At 44.0% G+C, this 20253-nt stretch overlaps 1 protein-coding gene across 5 annotated transcripts in view; it reads left to right on the top strand.

Annotated features, from left to right (window-relative positions):
• STX8 (syntaxin 8) overlaps positions 1–20253 on the top strand; it is a 115921-nt gene that overhangs the window by 6718 nt on the left and 88950 nt on the right. For 4 of the 5 annotated variants that reach the window (XR_007891105.1, XM_051634786.1, XM_051634785.1 and 1 more), the window contains exons 5-6: positions 10346–10470; positions 11917–12009. Coding sequence is in view for 4 of the 5 variants with exons in the window: in XM_051634786.1 (XP_051490746.1) it covers positions 10346–10470; positions 11917–12009 (218 nt within the window). In the remaining variant the exon portion in view is untranslated. Of the gene's footprint in view, positions 1–10345; positions 10471–11916; positions 12010–13499; positions 13719–20253 lie in introns of those variants that run through there. The other variant, XM_051634787.1, reaches the window with a different exon arrangement.

The following is a 20253-nucleotide window of genomic DNA, read 5'->3' as shown; positions in this document are numbered from 1 at the left end:
CCCACTGGTTGAATGTCCTGGGTTCAGCCTGGAGCTCCACATGTGCCACAGATCGTCTTCATGGCTCTGCTAATGAGGCTCTGTCTCATCTGCCTCTATCTGTTTTGTAAAAGCTGATTTTTCTTTGAGACTCTTTTTTTCTTTCCATATGTTTAAATTGCCCAATGAATTAATTGCTGGAGGAGAGAGAGGAGAACAGAGTTAGCAGTAAATAAGCTTGTTCCTAAGCTGATAGCCAGGCTACAGGCAAGACAATGGAGCTGCCATTTCCTCCTCCTTATTCAAGCAAATGGTAGTAGATCTCTCTCCTTAGCATGGGATTAGGGCCGGGGAACATCACAACTGAAGTGGCATGTGTTGAGGGACAGCTGCAGAAGCATCCGTATGATTCACTAAGGGACAGGCTTTGATCTCCACGAGCCCTGAGCCAATATCCATGCCAAAAAGGAAAAGCCCTGCTATCAAATAGTCTGACTTACCTGTCTGCTGACCCCGTATAGGTCATTAGACACTTCAGTTACCATTTTGGCTAAATTCCAGTGCAGAAAATTAGGAAGAGCAAATTCAATTATTCTTTTGCAGATTCAGGTAATCTTCTGTCCTTCAAAATGGTGCAGAAGAGAATCAGAGCTGCAGTCTGAGTTTGCAGGGCTTGAATATCTGTGGGCATTGAAATTACACTGGAGTGTGGACTGTAATTGTGAAAACTTTGTTTTAAATACTGGTATTTTTTTAAAAAAGTGAACATATTTACTCAGAAGCTTTGTATGAATCCATAGAATAGAATACTTTTGGTTGGAAAAGACCTTAAGATCATTGAGTCCAACTTTTCCTTCACTCCAGCTCTTTACTCTTCCATTTTTCCTTCCCCCTCTTCATTTTGCACCTCATCCTTTCTTACCACCACCCTTCACCCTCCCCATTCGCCTACCCCATTTTCTCCCTGCATGCTCACTATACCCCATTCCCTCTGATTTTCATCAAATCCCAGACTGGTTTGGGTTGGAAGGGACCTAAAGACCACCCAGTCCAACTCTGGCTGTGGACCCAGACACCTTCCACCAGACCAGGTTGCTCCAAGCCCCCTCCAGCCTGGCCTTGAACACTTCCAGCATGCACAGCTTCTCCAGAAAACCTCTTCCAGGGTCTCACAACTCTTAATTTTTTCCTGTATCTCATCTCAATTTCCCCTATTCTGGCCTAAAACCATTCCCTCTTGTCCTGTCGCTCCCTGGCCTCGTCAAAAGTCCCTCCTCAGCTTTCTTGAAGCCCCTTCAGGTACTGGAGGTACCTGCTGGAGGTATCTAAAGGTACTTTGGGTCCTGGAAGGTGCTCTAAGGTCTCCCTGGAGCCTTCTCCAGGCTCAACACCCCAACTCCCTCAGACTGTTTCTACAGCAGAGCTACATTCCTCCTTTCAGTTTCCTCCCTCATCCCATTTTCTTTTAGCTCTGTTGGGAATCACAGCTTTTGGGTCCAGGCACCTATTTTACTGAGGTGTGGGAAGCTTTAATGCAGCAGTTGAAATTCTTAGGCTGGTGGTGGGTCATGCAAAGGGCTGTGCTGTGCCCTGGAAGCCCGGCACAATGTGTGCCCTTGGGTGACAGGCCACGGCTGAGCAGAGCTTCCTCACCTCTGCTGACCTGTGGTGTGGTTAGATCTGCCTCTGAAGAAGGCAGATGTGCTTCTGCAATGTGGATGTCAGGTAGAAATACAGATTTTAAAATGTTTAGCTTGTGCTTCAAGGTAGCAGGAATTTTTTTTATGCACTAGATTCACTGGATCTTTTCTGTAGCAAACACACAGCATTTTATACAAGCTTATGTGAGGGTGCTTGTGGGAGGGAGAACTTTGGAGCCCTCCTGAGAAAGTTTCTCACTTTTTTGTAATGTGTAAGCTCACAGTCTTAGAACAGAACAAAACTTCATATATTTTTAAATCCTTATACTTTTGAAGAAAGTTGTGATATTTTTGCTTATGTTCTTTGAGAACCAGTCCCTTTGAAGGGCTGTGCTCTTGAAAAAGGCAGAGACAGTTTTGATGCTGTTGTGGGGTAAAAAAACATTGGGTACCAATGCCAACATTGTGTCCTACCATAACTATTGAAAAGGAGATGGGCTGCTATTTTTTTTTTCCTAGATTGTTTACTTTTGTATCATAGCAAGTATAAGAGTTCCTCAAGGTGTCATGGAATTGTTTTGGTTGGAAAAGACCTTTAAGATCATGAAGTCCAACTGATAGTTTGCTGTATTCACATTTTGCGAGTGTCTGCTCAGTAACATCTTGCAGAGGTTGGTTTCTGCTGGGGCAGTGTTTGCTACAGCCAAAGCACGTGTGTCACTTTGTGGTTTGTCATCTTTGTGTAACCAGACATTGTCAGTGCAACACCTGCTGTGAGTGGTAAAGCTGTAGATTTTGATCAAATTCATTAATTGTTCTAGGTTTGGCTTTTTCCAGGGTGCAGTGCAAATCCTGTTTGTTGGTGCTGGCTTTTATGTCTATCGCTGAGTCAAGCAGAACATGTAAAATAACAAGTAGGCAATGTCTGCAGGGACTGATGGTGGGAGAAGCTCTTGTGTGTCTCCTGCTCTGAGCAGTGCCTGGACTGATGTGACCTTCTGAATAGTGGCAGGGCAGCGTTGGCTGCTTATTGCTGTGGAGTGGAGAGAGGGTGAGGGTTCAATCTAGAGCTGCCCTGGCGTGAAGTTGTCTAGGCAGACAGGAGGAAAATATCAAAATCCCATAATAATTTCAAGCTCCATTAGAAATGATCACTGAAGCCAGTATTTTCCAGCACAAGATAACATCAGAGACAGTATTTATTTGCTAGTGTTGCAAGGCTTGAAGTTTTATAGTTCTCTTTTAACTTCTTTAATTAGAAATGGATAAAACTGTGCCAGCTATTCTCTGCATGGTGAATTCACACCCCTTCGATATTCTCCCCTGTAGGGCTTGTTCTCAGGGGTGTGGGCAGAGATGTAGCCTGCATCTTGTGCCAGGAAGTCAGACCTTTCTCTCCTGCCTAAGTCTGGCCCACACATAGGTCAGGAGGGAAGGAGCTCATCTGCCTTATCTACCATCCTGGTTGGAGGGACAGAGGATGACAGCTTCTGGTAGGGTTAAGCTGCTATGTACAGAACTGGGTTTCTCTAAAATTGTTGCAGACTTGTGGAACAGCCTAGTGGCAATGGCCTCTCTTCAGTGTGTCTGAGGTCTGAAAGTCAGCTTTTCCCACTGCATTAGAAAAATCAGCACGTGTTGTTTGATGAAGTTCTAGCAGTGACACTTTTCTCTGGTTTTTATTGGTTTTCTGTATCTAATCCATCTCTGATGTGACAGCGCACATTTTCAGAACTCTTTTTCTTTCCAGCAGTCATTCCTTTCATTAACCTTCTTGCACCACTGATCACATATTTATTGTCCCCATGGCCTATAACTGTGAAGGCTTCACTAGAATTAATCTTCGTTTATATTTGGTCACCATTCAGTGAGTTTTACATGCTTTGAAAACTGCTGTAAAGCTATTTCTGATTGCAAAGTACAGTGGCCTTAATGCTCTTAGTATTTATCCTAAGTGACAACTTGGGCCAGAACACAGGGCAGGACACTACATTACTTTGGTAGAGCATTAGTTCACCTTCCGGCGTTGTCGGCCTTAATTAAGATGCAACGGGAATTTTCCAGGGAAAAGGTTGTGCTGTTTATGTGACTCTGCTTGAGCAGGATCAGTTAAATCAGGCTGAGAGAGTTAGGGGTGTTCAGCCTGGAGAAGAGAAGGCTTTGGGGAGACCTTAGAGCACCTTCCAGTGCCTGAAGGGGCTCCAGGAAAGCTGGGGAGGGGCTTTTCACCAAAGAGAGGGCAGTGATAGGTCAAGGGGTGATGGTTTTAAACTGGAAGAGGGGAGATTTAGGTTAGACATCAGGAAGAAATTCTTTAGTGTGAGGTTGGTGAGACCCTGGCCCAGGTTGCCCAGAGAAGCTGTGGCTGCCCCATCCCTGGCAGTGTTGAAGGGCAGGTTGGATGGGGCTTGGAGCAACCTGGGCTGCTGGGAGGTGTCCCTGCCCATGCAGGGGGGTTGGAACTAGATGATCTTTAAGGTCCCTTCCAACCTTCACCATTCTATGATTCTGTGAATTTTTCTTTAATTGGTTTTCAACAAACCATTTCAGTATCTTCTTCCCTCTTTTCTCCATGGAAAGAGATCTCTGCAGGTTATTCTAACAGAGACTTTAATGGGGTAGAAATCCTCATTCCTACCTTTTGAAAGCAAGAAGTGAAATAAGTAGCCAGAAACATTGACTTTCTGGAAATCACAGTTCTGAGAGTCTTGAAATGTTTTTGGAGGCAAAGAAATCAAGAATATTTCTCCTCCTGCCTGACCAGGTAGTCAGTATGTAGGAGTGTATGTCAATCACCAGTGATTAAATAAATTGTGCCTTTCTTGGTTTCCCTTTGAATTTCTCAAAAATACAGAAAAATGTTGATAGCTGTGGGACACAAAGCACCTTAGGTAATAGCTAGCCTAAATAACTTTTAGACAAGTCCATATTCTTTATTTTTTTTAATGTGGGTTACTGTTTTTTCTGCTAAAACCTATTTATGTCAGATGCAGGGCATTTAGGCCTTACTCCAAACAGGTGTTTTGTCTGATGCCAAATAGGCATTGAGTGACTGACTTGAATCAATAAGCCATTAGGTGCTTAAATGTTTTTGTGACTCTGGCTGGTGTTTATGGACGAGCGCATGCTCTTTCGAAATTAAGTTTAAAAATAGTTGTTTAGGTGCCTTTAAAACTCCTTCCTGCTTTCCTTCCTCCCTACCTGTTACTGTTGGAAGCCCTCCCAGCTGCAGCTGCAACTTCCTGGTGTTGGACTGTTAGCCTTGTGTTGAGGTGATGGGTGGAAGGGCTGGAAGAAGAGCTGAATTGTCTATCCAGAAGTCCATGCTTGAGTACATCTGAGGCTTGAGTCAGAAGGTAAAAGCTAGGGGCTGGGGCAGGATTCTGCAGCATTAACACATCTTTGGCTGTGAAGTCACTAGCCAACATGGCTGTAGTTGTCTCAACACCCTCCTCATCCTCTAGAGTGTATCTCTGCTTGGGGCCATCTCCTGGTGTACCACTTGTCACCTGGGAGCTCTCTGCAGTTACAGGGTGTGCAGACTTGAGAGGGTCCTTACATGGACAGCAGGTACAGCCACTGTCAGAACCCGAGGGCTGGTGTGCCCACCACACATGTGAGAAAGATTCCAGTAAGATTCTGAAGTTTCCTCAGTTTGGCCTGTGTTCCACGGACAGTTGGAATCTCTCTTCCTTCAGAGAATAGCAGAGTTTTCTCAAGGACCTCTCAGAAGTCAGGGCTGTGGTTATGAGATAGCTGCATATACTTGAATTTAAAAGGAACACCAAAGAATGGATATTTAAAAAGAACATAAAAGAGTAAATGAAACCCTGTAATTTTAGGCATTGTGCCTGAATGCCAGTTATTAAAGCTTATTGCTCATTAGCCTCAGGAAAAAATGTCAGTAGGAGGGCAGCTTGCAAGGCTGAGCTCCACGCTTTTTTTTTGCCTCCTATGGTTGCTCAAAACTACCTGAAGTTTCCAGGCCAAGGTTGTTTCTGTACCAGCAGTGTCACTGCCTGATTCTGTGCTGGGTCTGCAGGAGAACAGATGCCAAGCTGGACCCTGCTTGGAGGCTTGTGTTCCTGCTGCACAGCCACCCCATAGGAAGCTGAGGTTCAGGTGGGAGCTCAGTGCTGCATCTTGTCCCAACAGCAGCCCTCTGATGGCACCAGGGGGGTGTCCATCACCTCACCTGCAGAACTATGAGTTGCAGGTGCTGGAGTTGTTGATCATTTTGTGAACAAAACAAATAGCCTCACAGGAGCAGATCTGTCCCTTCATCTTTTCTTTGGAGGTGGTTACACAAGATGCAGCTTCTTTCTAGAAAGAAATTTCCTTTCTTACAGTTCTCTCATTCCTGAGGAGTGCAGGGGGCTGTAGAGGTGAGGCTGTTTTGATGAGGATTATATGAGCTGGTTTATAATATATTTAGTATTGTGCTGTGTTCAGTCTTGCCTAGAAAGTAAGGGATGATTGTAGAAAGAAAATGGTAGTATTTCATAGCAAGATTAATTCTGGTATTTTGAGGGTTTACATCGGAAGAGGAGACTGCTGTGAAATAAAATGTGAGTGTAGCTGTGATAAAGGGACACTTACCCTAGTGTAGGGGTGTCTCCTTGGTGTGGTTTCTTGCCACAAGTTCACCACCCAGACGCTACATTTTGAGTAGCTGTGTTGTTCCAAGGTGCCACTGTCCAAACACACTCCCAGCTTGTTGCTTCCTTTGTGCTGCTCTTCTCTGGGCACTCACTGTCTTGTCCAAGCACGAGGTGCTTGGGAGCTGCTTGTCCTGTGTTGTGAGTGGAAAAGGTGCCATGGCTGTGCTGTGGGCAGGAATTTGTGATCCTGGAGGTCTGCAGAGGTGCTGTGTGCTGCAGTCCAGCTGTCCAGCATCCCAAGTGGCAGCTGGTCCTGCAGCTTCCAGTTAGTGAAGCCAGTGGGACCAATGAACTGAACTGCAGGTAAATGGTGTCAAGAGCAACATGGCATTTCCTTGAACATGAGAGATGCAGTTCTTGGTTCATGTGCTGGTGGAGCCTGGGGAGTCCTGCCAGCTACAGGGAATGCTTCCCTTTCTGTAGGCTTCCCATCAGCAGTAGTTCTGCTGGGGAAGCCCGCACTGGGAAGTTACCTGGAGGGGATTTGGATGTGCTCATGAGGCTGCTTCTGGGTTTTTTTTGGAAGGGGAGAGAGTTTTTGTTTTGCATGTTAAAATTACACTTGTTTTATTTACTAGCTTGGAGCTTCCTAAGATGCAGTACCTGCCAGGGTGAGCAATTGAATCGTAAGTGAGAGAATACCCCCACTTCTTCACCATGGCCTTGGAGCTTGACCTGTGAAGCCAAGCTGAGCTGCCCCAGGCACTTCAAAGAGCCCCACTGTATAACTGTATTGTTAGGGGAATGTTCAAGTGATCATGCAACCAATTGTCATATGACCCAGGTTTTGTTTAAAATTCAGTCTTGCTTATCACTCTTGTAAAGCCATAAGCCTTGATGTGTGGCCTTGGTCTAAAGTAGGTCCTGGTTGACTAATCTAAGTTACTTGGGAAGTTCTATAAGAATTATCAGTGAAACAATGCCTTTGGGAAGAGAAGCCCTCCCTTGTTGAGCAGTGACGTAGCTCCCTGGTTTTAAACCCCATCATCTTTTATACTTGGGTGCATTGCTAAGCCTCGTAATTAGTTAAATCTGCTCCTATAATCACAAGCTATCCACACACTCCACTGCGCTGTGACGGATTCCAAGATTTACGTGATTAACTTGGCGGAGGCAGTGGGTGGCTAATTGGATAAGCTTTAATCTTCACACCACCAAAATGAAACATGGTAAGATCAGAGGAAGGAGGAAGTTATGCTGTGTTGTGTGGGAAGGTAGTTACCAAACATGTCAAAAAGATTATTGTAACGAGCAGACCAGTTGTCGTGACCCAGCCTACAAGAATAGGGCAGATTATTGGGGGGAGGGAGAGAGCGAGCAGTGCAAATTATTTCAAATTTGCTTGCCTTGGCTTTTGTTGTTTTTCTTAACAGGCAGAAATAGTTGTGCTCTTTTTAGGGAGCCAAGAGCTTTATGTTCCGTTTGCTTTATTTAAGTAATTTTGTCAGGTGTTGTTAACCCGAGATTTTGCGTGGTTGCTGATTGAAGAGTGGTTGGACATTGGAACAGGCTGCCCAGGGAGGTGGTGGAGTCACCATCCCTGGAGGTGTTTAAAAGAAATGTAGATGTGGTGCTCAGGGACATGATTTAAGCACTGAAGGGGTAGATTAGGTTATGGTTGGTGGATTTAGGTTATGGTTGGACTTGATGATCTTCAAGGTCCCTTCCAAGCAGGATGATTCTGTGATTCTATGAATTGCTGAACTGGGTGGACTGTAAAGATCTTTGCGTCTTCAGAAGTGTCTGGTTTCTGTTGCATTTGGGTTTGTGAACCTGGTAGCAGTTGTGAGACTAGAAAATGTAAGAGTGTCTTTAATCCCCCAAAGCAGTAAAGAAAGCTGGGTGGTGTTAAAAACACATTTCAGGGGTGTGGATCTTTGGCTGTTCGAGCCTGATTCCTTACCTTGATAAATACATGTAAGTTTTTTGAGGTGCAGAGGACTGAAGTAGAGAAGGATCCCAGCTCCTTGGTTTGGGGTGTTGGCCAGCTGGCTGCTGGCACAGTGGGACAATCTGGACTCTGCTCCAGTGATGTTCCAGCATCACCAGAGTGGTTATGTAAGATGTTGGGATTTACAATAATCATAGAATTGTAGAATCCCAGACTGGGTTGGGTTAGAAGGGACCTTTAAGACCATCCAGGCCCATCCCCTGCCATGAGCAGGGACACCTCCCACCAGCCCAGGTTGCTCCAAGCCCCATCCAACCTGCCCTTCAACACTGCCAGGGATGGGGCAGCCACAGCTTCCCTGGGCAACCTGGGCCAGGGTCTCACCACCCTCAGAGTGAAGAATTTCCTCCTAATCTAAAACTCCCCTCCTCAGGTTTTAAGCCATTAGCCCTTGTCCTCTAGCAAAAAGACTTTTTTTTTTTTTTTTCACCTTGACAAATTCATTACCTTGAGATGAAGTTGAATGAATATGTTAAAATTTCAGGTGAAAATTTGAGAGTTCTCCAGTGTCACTGGGTGTGGATGTGACATGAGTCGTGCTGTGCATTCTGCACAGACCAGGGCGTGTGTTCCCGTGATGTACGGGTGCCCCAAAACTCACATGGCAGAGATGAATTATTTTTCAGCAGTGTTGGTTGATCTTACCGCCAGGAGGTGTCTCCCGTTCACCGCAATTCCTCAAGGAACTCCTAGACACAAGTTCTGGATTTTGCTTGAATTAAATTACCCTTGCTGGGAAACTTCGGTCACCGCAGAGCTGGAGCTGAGCCCCGGATCCACGGGGTGTCCACGGATACTTCTGCAGAGTTAACTTCTTTGGAGACAGGGTTTTGACCACAAGGTTATTTCAAGCATACGTGTGTACATGTCACACAGGATTTCACACAGAAAAGGGACCAGGACTTGATTTAAAAAATAACAAAAATGAACAAAACCACAATAAAAAAACACAAAAAAATCCCCAAACAAACACAAAAACAAAAACACAAACAAACAAAAAAAAGCCCAAACCCTAAAAACACAATTAGAAAAAAATAGGTCTTAGGGTAATTAAAACATTTTGAGAATTTACAAGGTCCTAAAACTTCTCTGTGTTCTTGTTTTGCTAGTGGAAGTGCTTTGGGAAAGAACAGGGCAAAGGTGAAAATAAGAATAAAACATGGAGTTTAAAAAAAGCAAAGCAGGAGGCAAAGCCTCTTCCTCCTGTACTGCTGTTGAGGCAGAGATCTGCTGATGGGCTCTTGCCCCAAACGTGTGTTGCAGTTTTGGGTTCCAGTTGCTCGTGTCAGCTCATGTTTTTCTTGTAGGAAAAACCAATGAGAAGCTGAAAGGCAGAAACCAGAAATGTGGTACTGAGGAAAATATAAGTGCCATTTCATTTTACTACTAGAATTTATGTGCCCTGGCCATGAAAAACTTGTTTTCTGTTGTAACCAGGGAAGTGTCTCTAATGTGAAAGACCTCAACTCGTAATTCTTTTAAAAAAAAAAACCCTAACTTGATTACTCTGTCATTTAAGAGTGTGTGTGCCTGGTTTCTTGTTCATGGTGATGCCAGACTAGGAAATGCAAGAGAACAACTGTGCAACTTCCATCTACAGTTTTTGAAATGCAGAAATAGCTCCCTGTTAGGTTGGTCAGAATTGCAGGAAATGGATAGTCTCATCTGATTTGCATCTGTATGAATGTGTTGATCTTGTTACTGTTGGATGGTTTCTGTAGCTCAGAGTTTTCATAACAAATGTATGAATAATGTGTGTATTCCCAGAAACCCTGTTCTTTTGGTGGTAGTTCTGAATGCTGTGTGTTACATGTGCAAACAATATTTAATATGAATATATTATACAATATATGGGATACATTTCACCATGTAGCTTAACTGTTCACTGCAAAATTAATTCTTTGCCTGCTTTACCACTTCCAGGCAGTGTAGCCTGTAAAATGTCTTTGTTATTGGAGGTTGTCAGACTCTTCTTGGCTAATTTCTTGAAAGATTGCAGAGAATCACTTGGAGTGCAACAACTATGTTGCACTTCTTGTCTTCTTCAGCCAGCCTTGCAAATTGTAAAATGAATGGATTTTGTGGTGAAAATTATTTACTGAAGTTATTTTCAGATCCAGCCTGATGACGGGAGGGGTCAAACGAGGTGTAACCAACCCGTGGCTCTTGGAAGAATCTGAGGAAACCAGAGGGCTTGGCTTTGATGAGCTCAGGCAGCAGCAGCAAAGGATCATAGAAGGTACAAGAGTCTTTCTGTTTGCTCTGAGCATTGCTAGGACTCTGAGAGGACCCCTTATTAGAAAGTCAGTACAGTGGCTGTGCTGAAGTTTTATTACTTGGAGATGTCAAACGTAATAGTTCCAGGTGGTTGTTTTCTGTATTTGCAGGGGCAGTGTTGTCCTTGCAATGTTCTTAATTGGAAGTATGTTCTTAAATCAAATTTTCAAAGACCCTAGGGAGCACCCCTGATGTTGACCATAGTCACAGTGTTAGTTTGCAGTGGAGATCTCCTGGATTGCTCTGAGGACAGTAGTGTTACTGCCATGCTTCAGGCTGGGAGATGTTAGGTGTCTTCTTGAGTTGGAACGAGGCAAGAACTAACTGTTCTAAAATGGGCCTTTAGATTTTTTTCCCTCAGCATCCATAAGGAATCTCTGAGCTTGGAAGTGTTGGAAAACCTCAGGCTGAGGACATCAGGTGGTTAATGAGGTAATTTCTATGCAGTTAAAATACTGGAGGTGATCAAATGGAACCAGTCTTCAGATAAGGTCCCCCCTCAGGCTGCCTGTGAAACAACATTTAGGTCTACAGTTGAGGAAAATGGCACAGGCTCTGGATGCTCCAGAAGAAATCTCAAGCTCAGTTTTTGATTACATGATGGATGTACACCTGCCTTGGGGGGCTGAAAGAGATATGGGGGAGCAGATTTTCAGCCTGTTGGAGGGAAGGGATTCTGGTCATCCTAGACAAGCTTTGGCTCCAGGACAGCAGCCAGCTGGCAGCCTTGTTCTGAGCAACATCACTGCTTTGCCATTTGTCAGACCACTGATGGTCCAGCCTCCAGTGTCTATGTTCTGCTTCTTGACACCTTTGGGCAAGGAGAGCTGCACGTTTTGGTTAAATTGCTTACAAAGGACCATGTGGCATCTGCAAACTGGAATAGCAGAGGTGATGTGGTTCTTGTTAAAGGAGTCCTATGTGGGCACATCAAACTGCAGCTGCCCCTTCTGTCCTAGGCTCTCTCCCATGTGCTCTGTGTCCTCTTGCAGCTTGAAAAATCTGTTGGAATTCTTTAGTGTTTGCATCACCTGTTTGTCTTTTGTTAATCTTAAAATTTTATTGGAAAATTTAAAAGGGCTAATCAGGCATATCTGTGTGCCAGAAAATCTCGTGCATTTATGATTGAGTAACAGCTGAATGTTGAATACTTTGATTTATTATTTTTTGGGGGGACCCTCAGCTAAATATCCCAGCCAGAGCAGACAAATTAATTACCCATCATTGACATTATTTGAAGAGCGCTGTTGCCATAAGGATTTGTTTTCATGTTATGTTGATGTCTTTTTCTTAATACATTTTAACTCTTTAAGCAGAAATCTTTTTTCTTCACTTCTACGTCTCTTATGGCACACAGCCTGGCATATCAGTCATTTTTAACATGATTTTATTGGTTTTTCTGGTGCAGAGCAAGATGCTGGACTTGATGCTCTTTCTTCAATCATATCCCGGCAAAAACAAATGGGGCAGGAAATTGGGAATGAACTGGATGAACAGAATGGTAAGAACAAGAGACTCATTTTGCCTCATTTTTATGCAAGATTGTGATTTCCTTTCTTCACTCCTCATACAACTGTCCTGCTTTTTACGTAGGAAGTAGTAAGACACTACTGTAAAGTTTTATGTACAAACAATGACTGCAGATTCTACCTGTTCAAGACCTGATTGTTTTATTGCGTTTCACTACACACCCTGTCATGCCTGTACAATGTATAACACTTGGTATGTTTTTATGAAGCCTGCCTTTTGAAAGAAAAGATTGGTGCTTCTTTGTATGAAATAGAAGATTAATTTGGTACTTGATCTTTTGCATTTTTCAGTTTTGTGATGTTTTTTCTGGTAAGCTCTTGTGTGTTGCTGGGTCTCACTTGAGCATTCTTATTCTGTCTTTCCGTATTAATTAAATGGAAAAGTCTTGAGCCAGTGATTAAAGGAGAAGCTTTATATTGTTTGCTGCAAATGATTAGGATTTTGAAGGTTTCATGGCATTGAATGCAGGATCAAATTAAGTGCAATATTGAACTAGAAGAGTACCTATTTTCTTTAAATGAACCAGTATCCAAATGGTGGAATTGCTCTCCGGTTAAATATGCTTTGTTACTCACTTAATTGTTTGCATGACATAAACTGTCCCTAGGAGAGAAGATTCTCCAGCCTTTCTGACTTTTTCATTTCTTACATTATGGTAATAGTTCAATTAGAGCCTTGGAACCCTGCCAGCTTTCTCCCTTGCACAAAGGCTTGTGCCATATGGTTTATCCTTGGGTTGTGTTGTACTTAACCACTGAGGAGGTAAATGCTCTTTACGCTTAAATGGGCATCTTCCAGGCCCCCCTTGTTTTTCTCTGCTCAGAGTGAGGGGGTTCCCATCTTAACAATCATGTAACATGAAGCACTACCTGGGAGCTCCCTTCCTACTGGGAGTAAAGGGAGAGGAGGGCCTTGCACACATGGCTAAATCCAGGTGGGATGTGAGATGTCTAGAACATGTCTTGTTTATTAATCTTGAGGTTGTTAAGAAATGGTTTCCTCAGCTGGCAGAAACTGTGCTTAGTGGTCTTGTCATATTTTGATCCTCTGTCTCATGTGAGTAAAGACATTTTCAATTAGAAATCTTGATTTCATAAGTTCCTTCTATTAGCTGTTGTTTAAAAAGTCATAGTAATTGCTTTTTTTTGCTCTAAATAGAAAACAGGTGGGAAGCATGAGCATGTTTACTCATTCTCTGTGAAACCTTGGTTCCTCATCAGGAAAATACATGATCAGAGTCCCATTTCCCTCTGTTGGGGGTAGGGAAAGGTTCCCCAAGTCCTTATGTTTTCAGGACCCTTAAGGTAATGTGTATTGTACCATCTCATTTCAGCATGATTGTGCCAGACTTTTTCTAGCAACAAAGCCTTGAAACATCTGTGAAATTGGGAATGCACTTAACCCTCTTTTTTACAAATAGTGCAAATAATACCAGTTTTGTTTGACTTGCTTGTCTTACAGGTAGTTACAAAGCCCAGAGCAAAATTCCAAGTGTTCTCATGTTCTCTTTTTTGAGCTGCAAAACAGCTCTTCCTCAAAAGATGGAAAGTCAGAATAAGAAGTGGTGAAGACTGCCTGTACTGTCTGTGGGCCACATCCTGGGGGACGAGAAAATGCAGAGTTGCTTCTGATTCTCACTGGCCCAGAATCATGAGAATAAAACGTGCCAGCTGTGGAAAATGTCATTTGTAGATCTTTGGGCAGCTTGAAAGAGGTGGGAGGTAGTCTGACTCTTACAGGTGGGGGACTAGGTCATTCAGCTGTTGGCTTCATCACTGCTGAGCAAATGGAACTCCCTTGTTTTCTCTGACTTTATGCAATCCTTTTTGTGTGTGTGAGTGTGGATACAGGGTGCTATTGTTGGGTGTTGCGTTGCCACTTGGCACACCGGAAAACTGAAATCCATAGCAGTGCTTTCCAGTGGCTACTTTCCTTCTGCACATCTTATTTTATGCCCTGTGCTTAAGAACCTGCAGACTTTCCTCGGGCGCTCTGCCCATCTCGTGTCACTGTGGCATGGTCAGGATGATGAGGATAACTGCCCTGTAATTTCTCCTCATTGAATTCTCTCTCCTTCCTAGTGCTGAGTGATAATGGCATTGTCTGCCTTGTGGGGAAGTTCATCTTCATTAAGTACTGCATCAATATTTCTTTTTATCTGAGTAAAGTTTTCCATCAAATTGCTGGTTTCTGTGGGCAGCTTGACTTACACTTCCCTCACCTGCTTTGGACATTCCCACCTTCTGCAGCTGATGAGATGCTTTTAGCTTTTTCTGGCATTATGATAAAATATATGGCTTAATTTAGAAGTAGCTGGAAGTGTCTGATAGTTAATGAAACTGACTTTAGGGATCTGGGGAGCTGTACTTATTTTCCAGACAATCTGTTGTTCAGACCTGCTTTTTCCCTTCCCTGGCAGCTCCAGCTCTCCCTTCAGCTGAGGAATTTGCACTTCCCAGCTCTTGGAGGTGGCTGGAGGCATTTTCCCTGATGTGCCAGTTGGTGTAGCTGTGCATTTGCAGATGCACAAGTATCGGAGGCATCACGATTAGGTATGCAAAGTTTACTTCTTGAGTGGAGTTGGTATGTGTAAATTCTTTTGTGTTTGTTAAATGACTGAAAGATGGTTAAACTTTGCTTTTAGGGGGGTGGTTACTTGGTGGTATTTATTTTTACTCCTCTGGTGGGCTGACAGGCAGGGCTGAAGAGCAAGGTTTGAGGTTTGTAAGCGGACATCCTGCATGCTGACCTGGCTGTGGTAGCTGCTGAGCTCTCCAGAAGAGTAAGTCCTTCTCCTGGGACAGGCTGGGTGACACCAGCCTTGTGGAGCTCCACATCCCTGCAGCACCCAAAGAGCTTTCAGCCCATCTCTCCGAGGTTCCTCTGTGGTCAGCAGACACCAGCAGGGTCTGCTCAGGTGTGGTCCCTCCAGCCTGCCTGACACCTCCACCTTGGGCCAGGACACAACATATCACACAAAAGCTCCTTTTTCTCCACCAGTGCTAACATGAACAGACTGGGCTGGAGGGGACTGACTGGCAGACATCTGTCCTGAGTAGATGATAGAATCCCAGGCTGGTTTGGGTTGGAAGAGACCTTAAAGATCATCTCGTTCCAGCACCCTGCATGGGCAGGGACACCTCCCACCAGCCCAGGTTGCTCCAAGCCCCATCCAACCTGCCCTTGAATACTTCCAGGGATGGGGCAGCCACAGCTTCCCTGGGCAACCTGGGCCAGGGTCTCACCACCCTCACACTAAATAATTTCCTCCTAATGTCCAGCCTAAATCCCCTCTCTTCCAGTTTTAATCCGTTCCCCCTTGTCCTCTCACTACAAGCATTGTCCCAAGCCCCTCCCCAGCTTTCCTGGAGCCCCTTCAAGCACTGGAAGGTGCTCTAAGTTCTCCCTGGAGCCTTCTCTTCTCCAGGCTGAACACCCCAACTCTCCCAGCCTGTCTCCAGAGCAGAGCTGCTCCAGCCCTCGGATCATCTTTGTGGCCTCCTCTGGAGTTGCTCCAGGAGCTCCATGTCCTTGCAATGTTGCGGGTTCCCGTCTTTTGATTTCATTGTGATGCATCCAAGTTTTAATTGGAGTCTCATGTAGTTTTTTACTCAGATTCTCAGTATAGCTCTGGCCTTGAGGTTTTATGGCTCTGCTTGAAGCTGGTTGTCCTTCTCAAACCTCCTGAGTGTAGTAGTTTGCACTGATGAGCAAAGTAGAAGCAGGTTACCAGGAGACATTGTTTTTTTCCAGCCTCAGGAGTCTGCTAGCACTGGGAGAGATGTAGGATTAGCAAGAGAATTTTCCCATCATTAATTCCAAATTTGGCCCCAGAAAGCCTTCTGTAATCCTTTCATCTATTACAAAAAAAACCCAAACAACAAAAAACAACCCCAAAAAAAACTCAAGAAAGAAAATAGTGTAAATGGCCCCTGGCCCTGTTGGTGAGGCAATCTCATCTAGTGCAATAATTCTGGAAGAATGCTTTCAGAAATTGTGAATGCTGTTTGTTTTACCCTGATAGAGATGTTGTCTTCTCATTGTGGCAGGCTTGCATGAGAACAGTACTCTGGGATGGATGGCAAGTATTGGTAGCTTGCAACATTTGCAGTGTTTGGCATTTTTCCCACGTTGCTCCCATTGGTTTGTGCCATGGAGGGTGGATTCTTTTGCTTCTGGCGCCTATAAAATCTCTGTCAGAGCATAAATATGTTCAGAACTGGGCAAGCTGCAAAACCAGACCAGTGTTTACATCCTGTCACTTCTCAAGTGAATGCTGAGTGAATATGCAGGATTTTCTTAACCAAAATGGTTCAGTTTAAGTAAACAATCTGTCATAATGATACTTTAATTACATGGTTATGTAACATTTTTAATTTCTTGTCAAAGTCAAAATTCTAAAACCAACCAAGGATTGAAGGATTATCTTTAATTATTTTTTTGTTTTAATTTTTGATAGCTTTGCAAAATAAGGGTTGCTGTGTTACCTCTGCTCATAGTGGGTGGCCCACAAGCCCCCGAGGTGGACTCAGCTCTTTGGTGCCAGTGCTGTGGTCAAAGCCTGGAACTTTCCTACTACACAATTGTTGCTAACCTGCCATGCTGTCATCAAAATGCAACTTAGAGACACCACCTGAGATAGCAGCCCTGTTCTAGCTGATGCTCTCTATCCACATAGAGAAATGTTCTTGTAAAATCAGAGTGAGTGAAAGCACTTTTGATGATGCAGAGACTTGCTGCAAGCAGCATCAGGAGTTGTAGTGCAGCAGGGCCTTCCACTGCCTGAAGGGGCTGCAGTAAAGCTGGGGAGGGACTTGGGACAAGGGCAGGGAGGGAGAGGACAAGGCGGGGTGGATTAAAACTGGAAGAGGGGAGATTTAGTTGGACATTAAGAAGAAATTTGTGAAGGTGGTGAGACACTGACCCAGGTTGCTCAGAGAAGCTGTGGCTGCCCCATCCCTGGAAGTGTTGAAGGGCAGGTTGGATGGGGCTCTGAACAACCTGGTCTGGTGGGACGTGTCCCTGCACATGCAGGGGGACTTGGAACTGGATGGTCTGTAAGGTCCCTTCCAACCCAAATGATTCTGTGATCTCTCCTAGGGCAGTGTTCAGTCAGAATCTCATTGCTTCTGGTGCAGACAGCCCAGCCAATTTATGTACAGTAAAATGCTTATCCTAAGGATTATTTTACATGGCTATTTCATAATCAAAAAGAAACCCTGAAGTAGTTTCACATTTCTGTTTATGAAGACCACTTTTGCTATAGCACAAACTAATTAGCGTTGTGTACAGAGAATCTATGAGTTATGAGACAGAAAGCAATGGGGCTGTGGATATATTACCTCATTGTTAGGATTAGTTTATAAATAAGACATGATTCAGGATTAAATTTTAGATTTTAAAAAATGTTTGTTGTCTTGTCTAAACAATATATATATTCATCATATAGAGTTATGAGCCTACACTGCTTGGGCCCCCTCCTGAGTTGGCTCAAGTCCTCTGGTCTCTGGGATAGAAGGTGTTCAGCATTCCTTGAGAAAGGCTGAGCACCAGTAGGTTCAGGTTTTCTAAAAACTTCTACAGAGCAGCATATGCTTTTAATATTCAGCTGCAAAATGGCCATCCATAACCTGGCTGACCTCCTCCTATGCAGAAAGACTTTTTATTTTGCTTCCTGCACTTATTGTAAGAGATAGAAACAACTCCAGTTTTATTAGGGAAGTGTTCTGTCTTTATTGTGTGCTTTTTAACTGTTAACCCTTCTTAGGAGAAAAATTAACACCCATGCTGAAATGTTGCTTTTTGTCATGAGCCTTCTAAATATGAACACTCCTAAGTTTGGGAATGCCAAAATTGATGTTAGATGTCACTTCTTGCATGTATTTCTAGGCTTAAAACAATTGCACAGTGGTTTCTGCTGGTCCTGCTTCGTTTTGTGCATAGGACTCCATCTCTTCTGGGGTTGAATGAGCATATGTGGTGACAACATCTTTGTAAGGTCTCTGCCTTGTTTCTTCCAGGTGTGGGAAAATGTTTAGTGAGTAAGGCAGGGTTGTTAGAGGTTTTTGTGGCGGCAGCAGCAGCAGCTAAATGTTATTTTAGAGCATACAACTCTCTCTGCTCTTGCCCAGGAGCTCTGTGTTATGCTGGTTAACCCATCTTAACCAAAGCTTTTCAAAAGCAGTTCCCTTCTGTGCATCTGACCTGGCATCCTAGGGTGTGGTTTGCAGAGGTTTGGAGTGTTGGCACTTCATAGGAACGGGTTCTCTGGATGTAATGAATCTGGAGTGTGTTGGGTTACAAGGGACCTTTAAGGATCATCTCGTCTGTCCCCTGTGAAGGGCAATATAGAATCATAGAATGGTTTAGGTTGGCAAAAACCTTTAAGATCATGGAGTCCAACCAGTTCTAGCACTGCCAAGTCCAGCACTAAACCATGGCCCTGACATAAATGAAAACGTATGAAATACTGTTTGAAAGGTTAAAGTTTGGTTTATATGTGGCTTCTTAAAGAGGTTCATACCCTCTTTTACTCAACATTCAAAATAGACTCTAACTATTAATTTCCTTATTTTTTCCTTCTGCCTTGGGGATGACAGTGTTCCATGTCCCAAGGGAGCTGTCAAAATCAAAATACACTCAAATTTACTGTCAGGAGGGCCATGGTTGGGAGGTCTGGGAGGAAGCTTTCAACTCCTCAGAGCAGAACTGGAGTGTTGTGCATAAGGAATGCAGCCTGTGCTGGATGGTGAGGATAAAACAAAATACTCTGTATCTGTCAGGGAAGTAAGCCCTGCCTGTGGTCCCTGCTGAAAGAGTTGTGCTCTGAAACCGAAGTCACACTGAGTTTGCATTGGATTGAAAAATGTATCTACACAAAATAGTGTTATTTATAGCATTTCCCAACCTTTTAAGTATATGACTTTGCTGCTTCGGTGTTTCCAGTGTTTGTTTATCTGTAAAATTTCCTGGTGTTCTTAAAAAAAACCCAAAAACCCAAAACAACCTGAAAAAAAACATGGAAGCTGCTGCAATGTGGATCTGACTCCAGGCCTGGGTTAGCAGCCAGATGAGAACATGGGGACTTCTGCAATGTGGGCTGACAGGGTAATTTTACCGGTGTTGGCTGATGTGGAGCAGCATGAGAGGTGTGAGGTGTCCTGCCCATGGGCTTCATGGGCAGCTGCTGACAGCAGAGGGAAAAATAAGGCATAAGCATCTCTGTGCTCCCTCTCAGGCTCTGGTGGGATGGGTTTCTAACAGTCAAACTCCGCTGGAAGAACTGTGGTACAGCAAGATGTTTGTAATATTGATGACAGGGCTGCAGTGGCTCTCACATAAGTCCTTGTTAGGAGTCAGTTGTATCAAATGAGTTGGGTTTGTGGAAGAGCTTCATGAGTAGAGGAGCAGAATTAGGGGTTATTTTGACTTAATGGCTTTGATGGTGTCTCATGAGGCTTTCTTATAAGCAGTCTATGGAAGCATGGGTTCAAATGAGCAATCTTAAATAGATGGGGTGTTGATTGGCTAATTATACTCAGAAATTAAGAAATGACCATTCACAGTTGGAAGCAGGTCTGTTCAATTCTGTTCAGCGTTGGTGTTAAGGACATGGATGATGAAGGACTACACAGGAGGAAGCAAACTGTGTAATCCAGAGGTGGGAAAGACTGCAACTGTGTTGAGAGCCATGCCAGACCTCCTCCAAACAGTCTTGAGAAGCTAGGGTGAAATTCAGTTAGGCTTCTTGCAAAGGATGACTCCTTTGTGAGGTTTTAATCACATGAAATATGATTATAGTGTAAAAGATCAACTTGTAAACATGAACAAATAGTATAATATTGTGGAAAAGGCTCTGTAAAAGCCAGCATTGGCTGGGGAGTATGTCATCCTTCATGGTGCTTTGCACTGAGGAGGGGACAGCATTCAGGTTGGGCCAGAATTCTTCCAAGGTAACATGGTCCTGGGGAGAGGGCCCAGAGGGTCAGCAGAAGTGTGATTTCACAGTGAGGTGTGATGGAAGATGGACTGCTGGAATAGCTGAGTGTAAAGAAGGGAATGCTGAGATGGTAACACTTCTTGAAGAAGAAAAAAGCTGTTTTGAGGGGGGAGGGAGAAGCTTTTGGTAATGGGACTGAGTTGAGTTCAAAAGGAGGAGTGAACAGCAGTTCCAACAGCAGTGAAGTGGCCTGTGTCATGAGATTGGGAAGTCCCT

Source organism: Apus apus, chromosome 17, assembly GCF_020740795.1.
Source record: "Apus apus isolate bApuApu2 chromosome 17, bApuApu2.pri.cur, whole genome shotgun sequence".
NCBI classification, from domain to species: Eukaryota; Metazoa; Chordata; class Aves; order Apodiformes; family Apodidae; genus Apus; species Apus apus.
The sequence above is the reverse complement of the archived record's forward strand: the minus strand, read 5'-3'. Positions and strand labels throughout refer to the sequence as shown.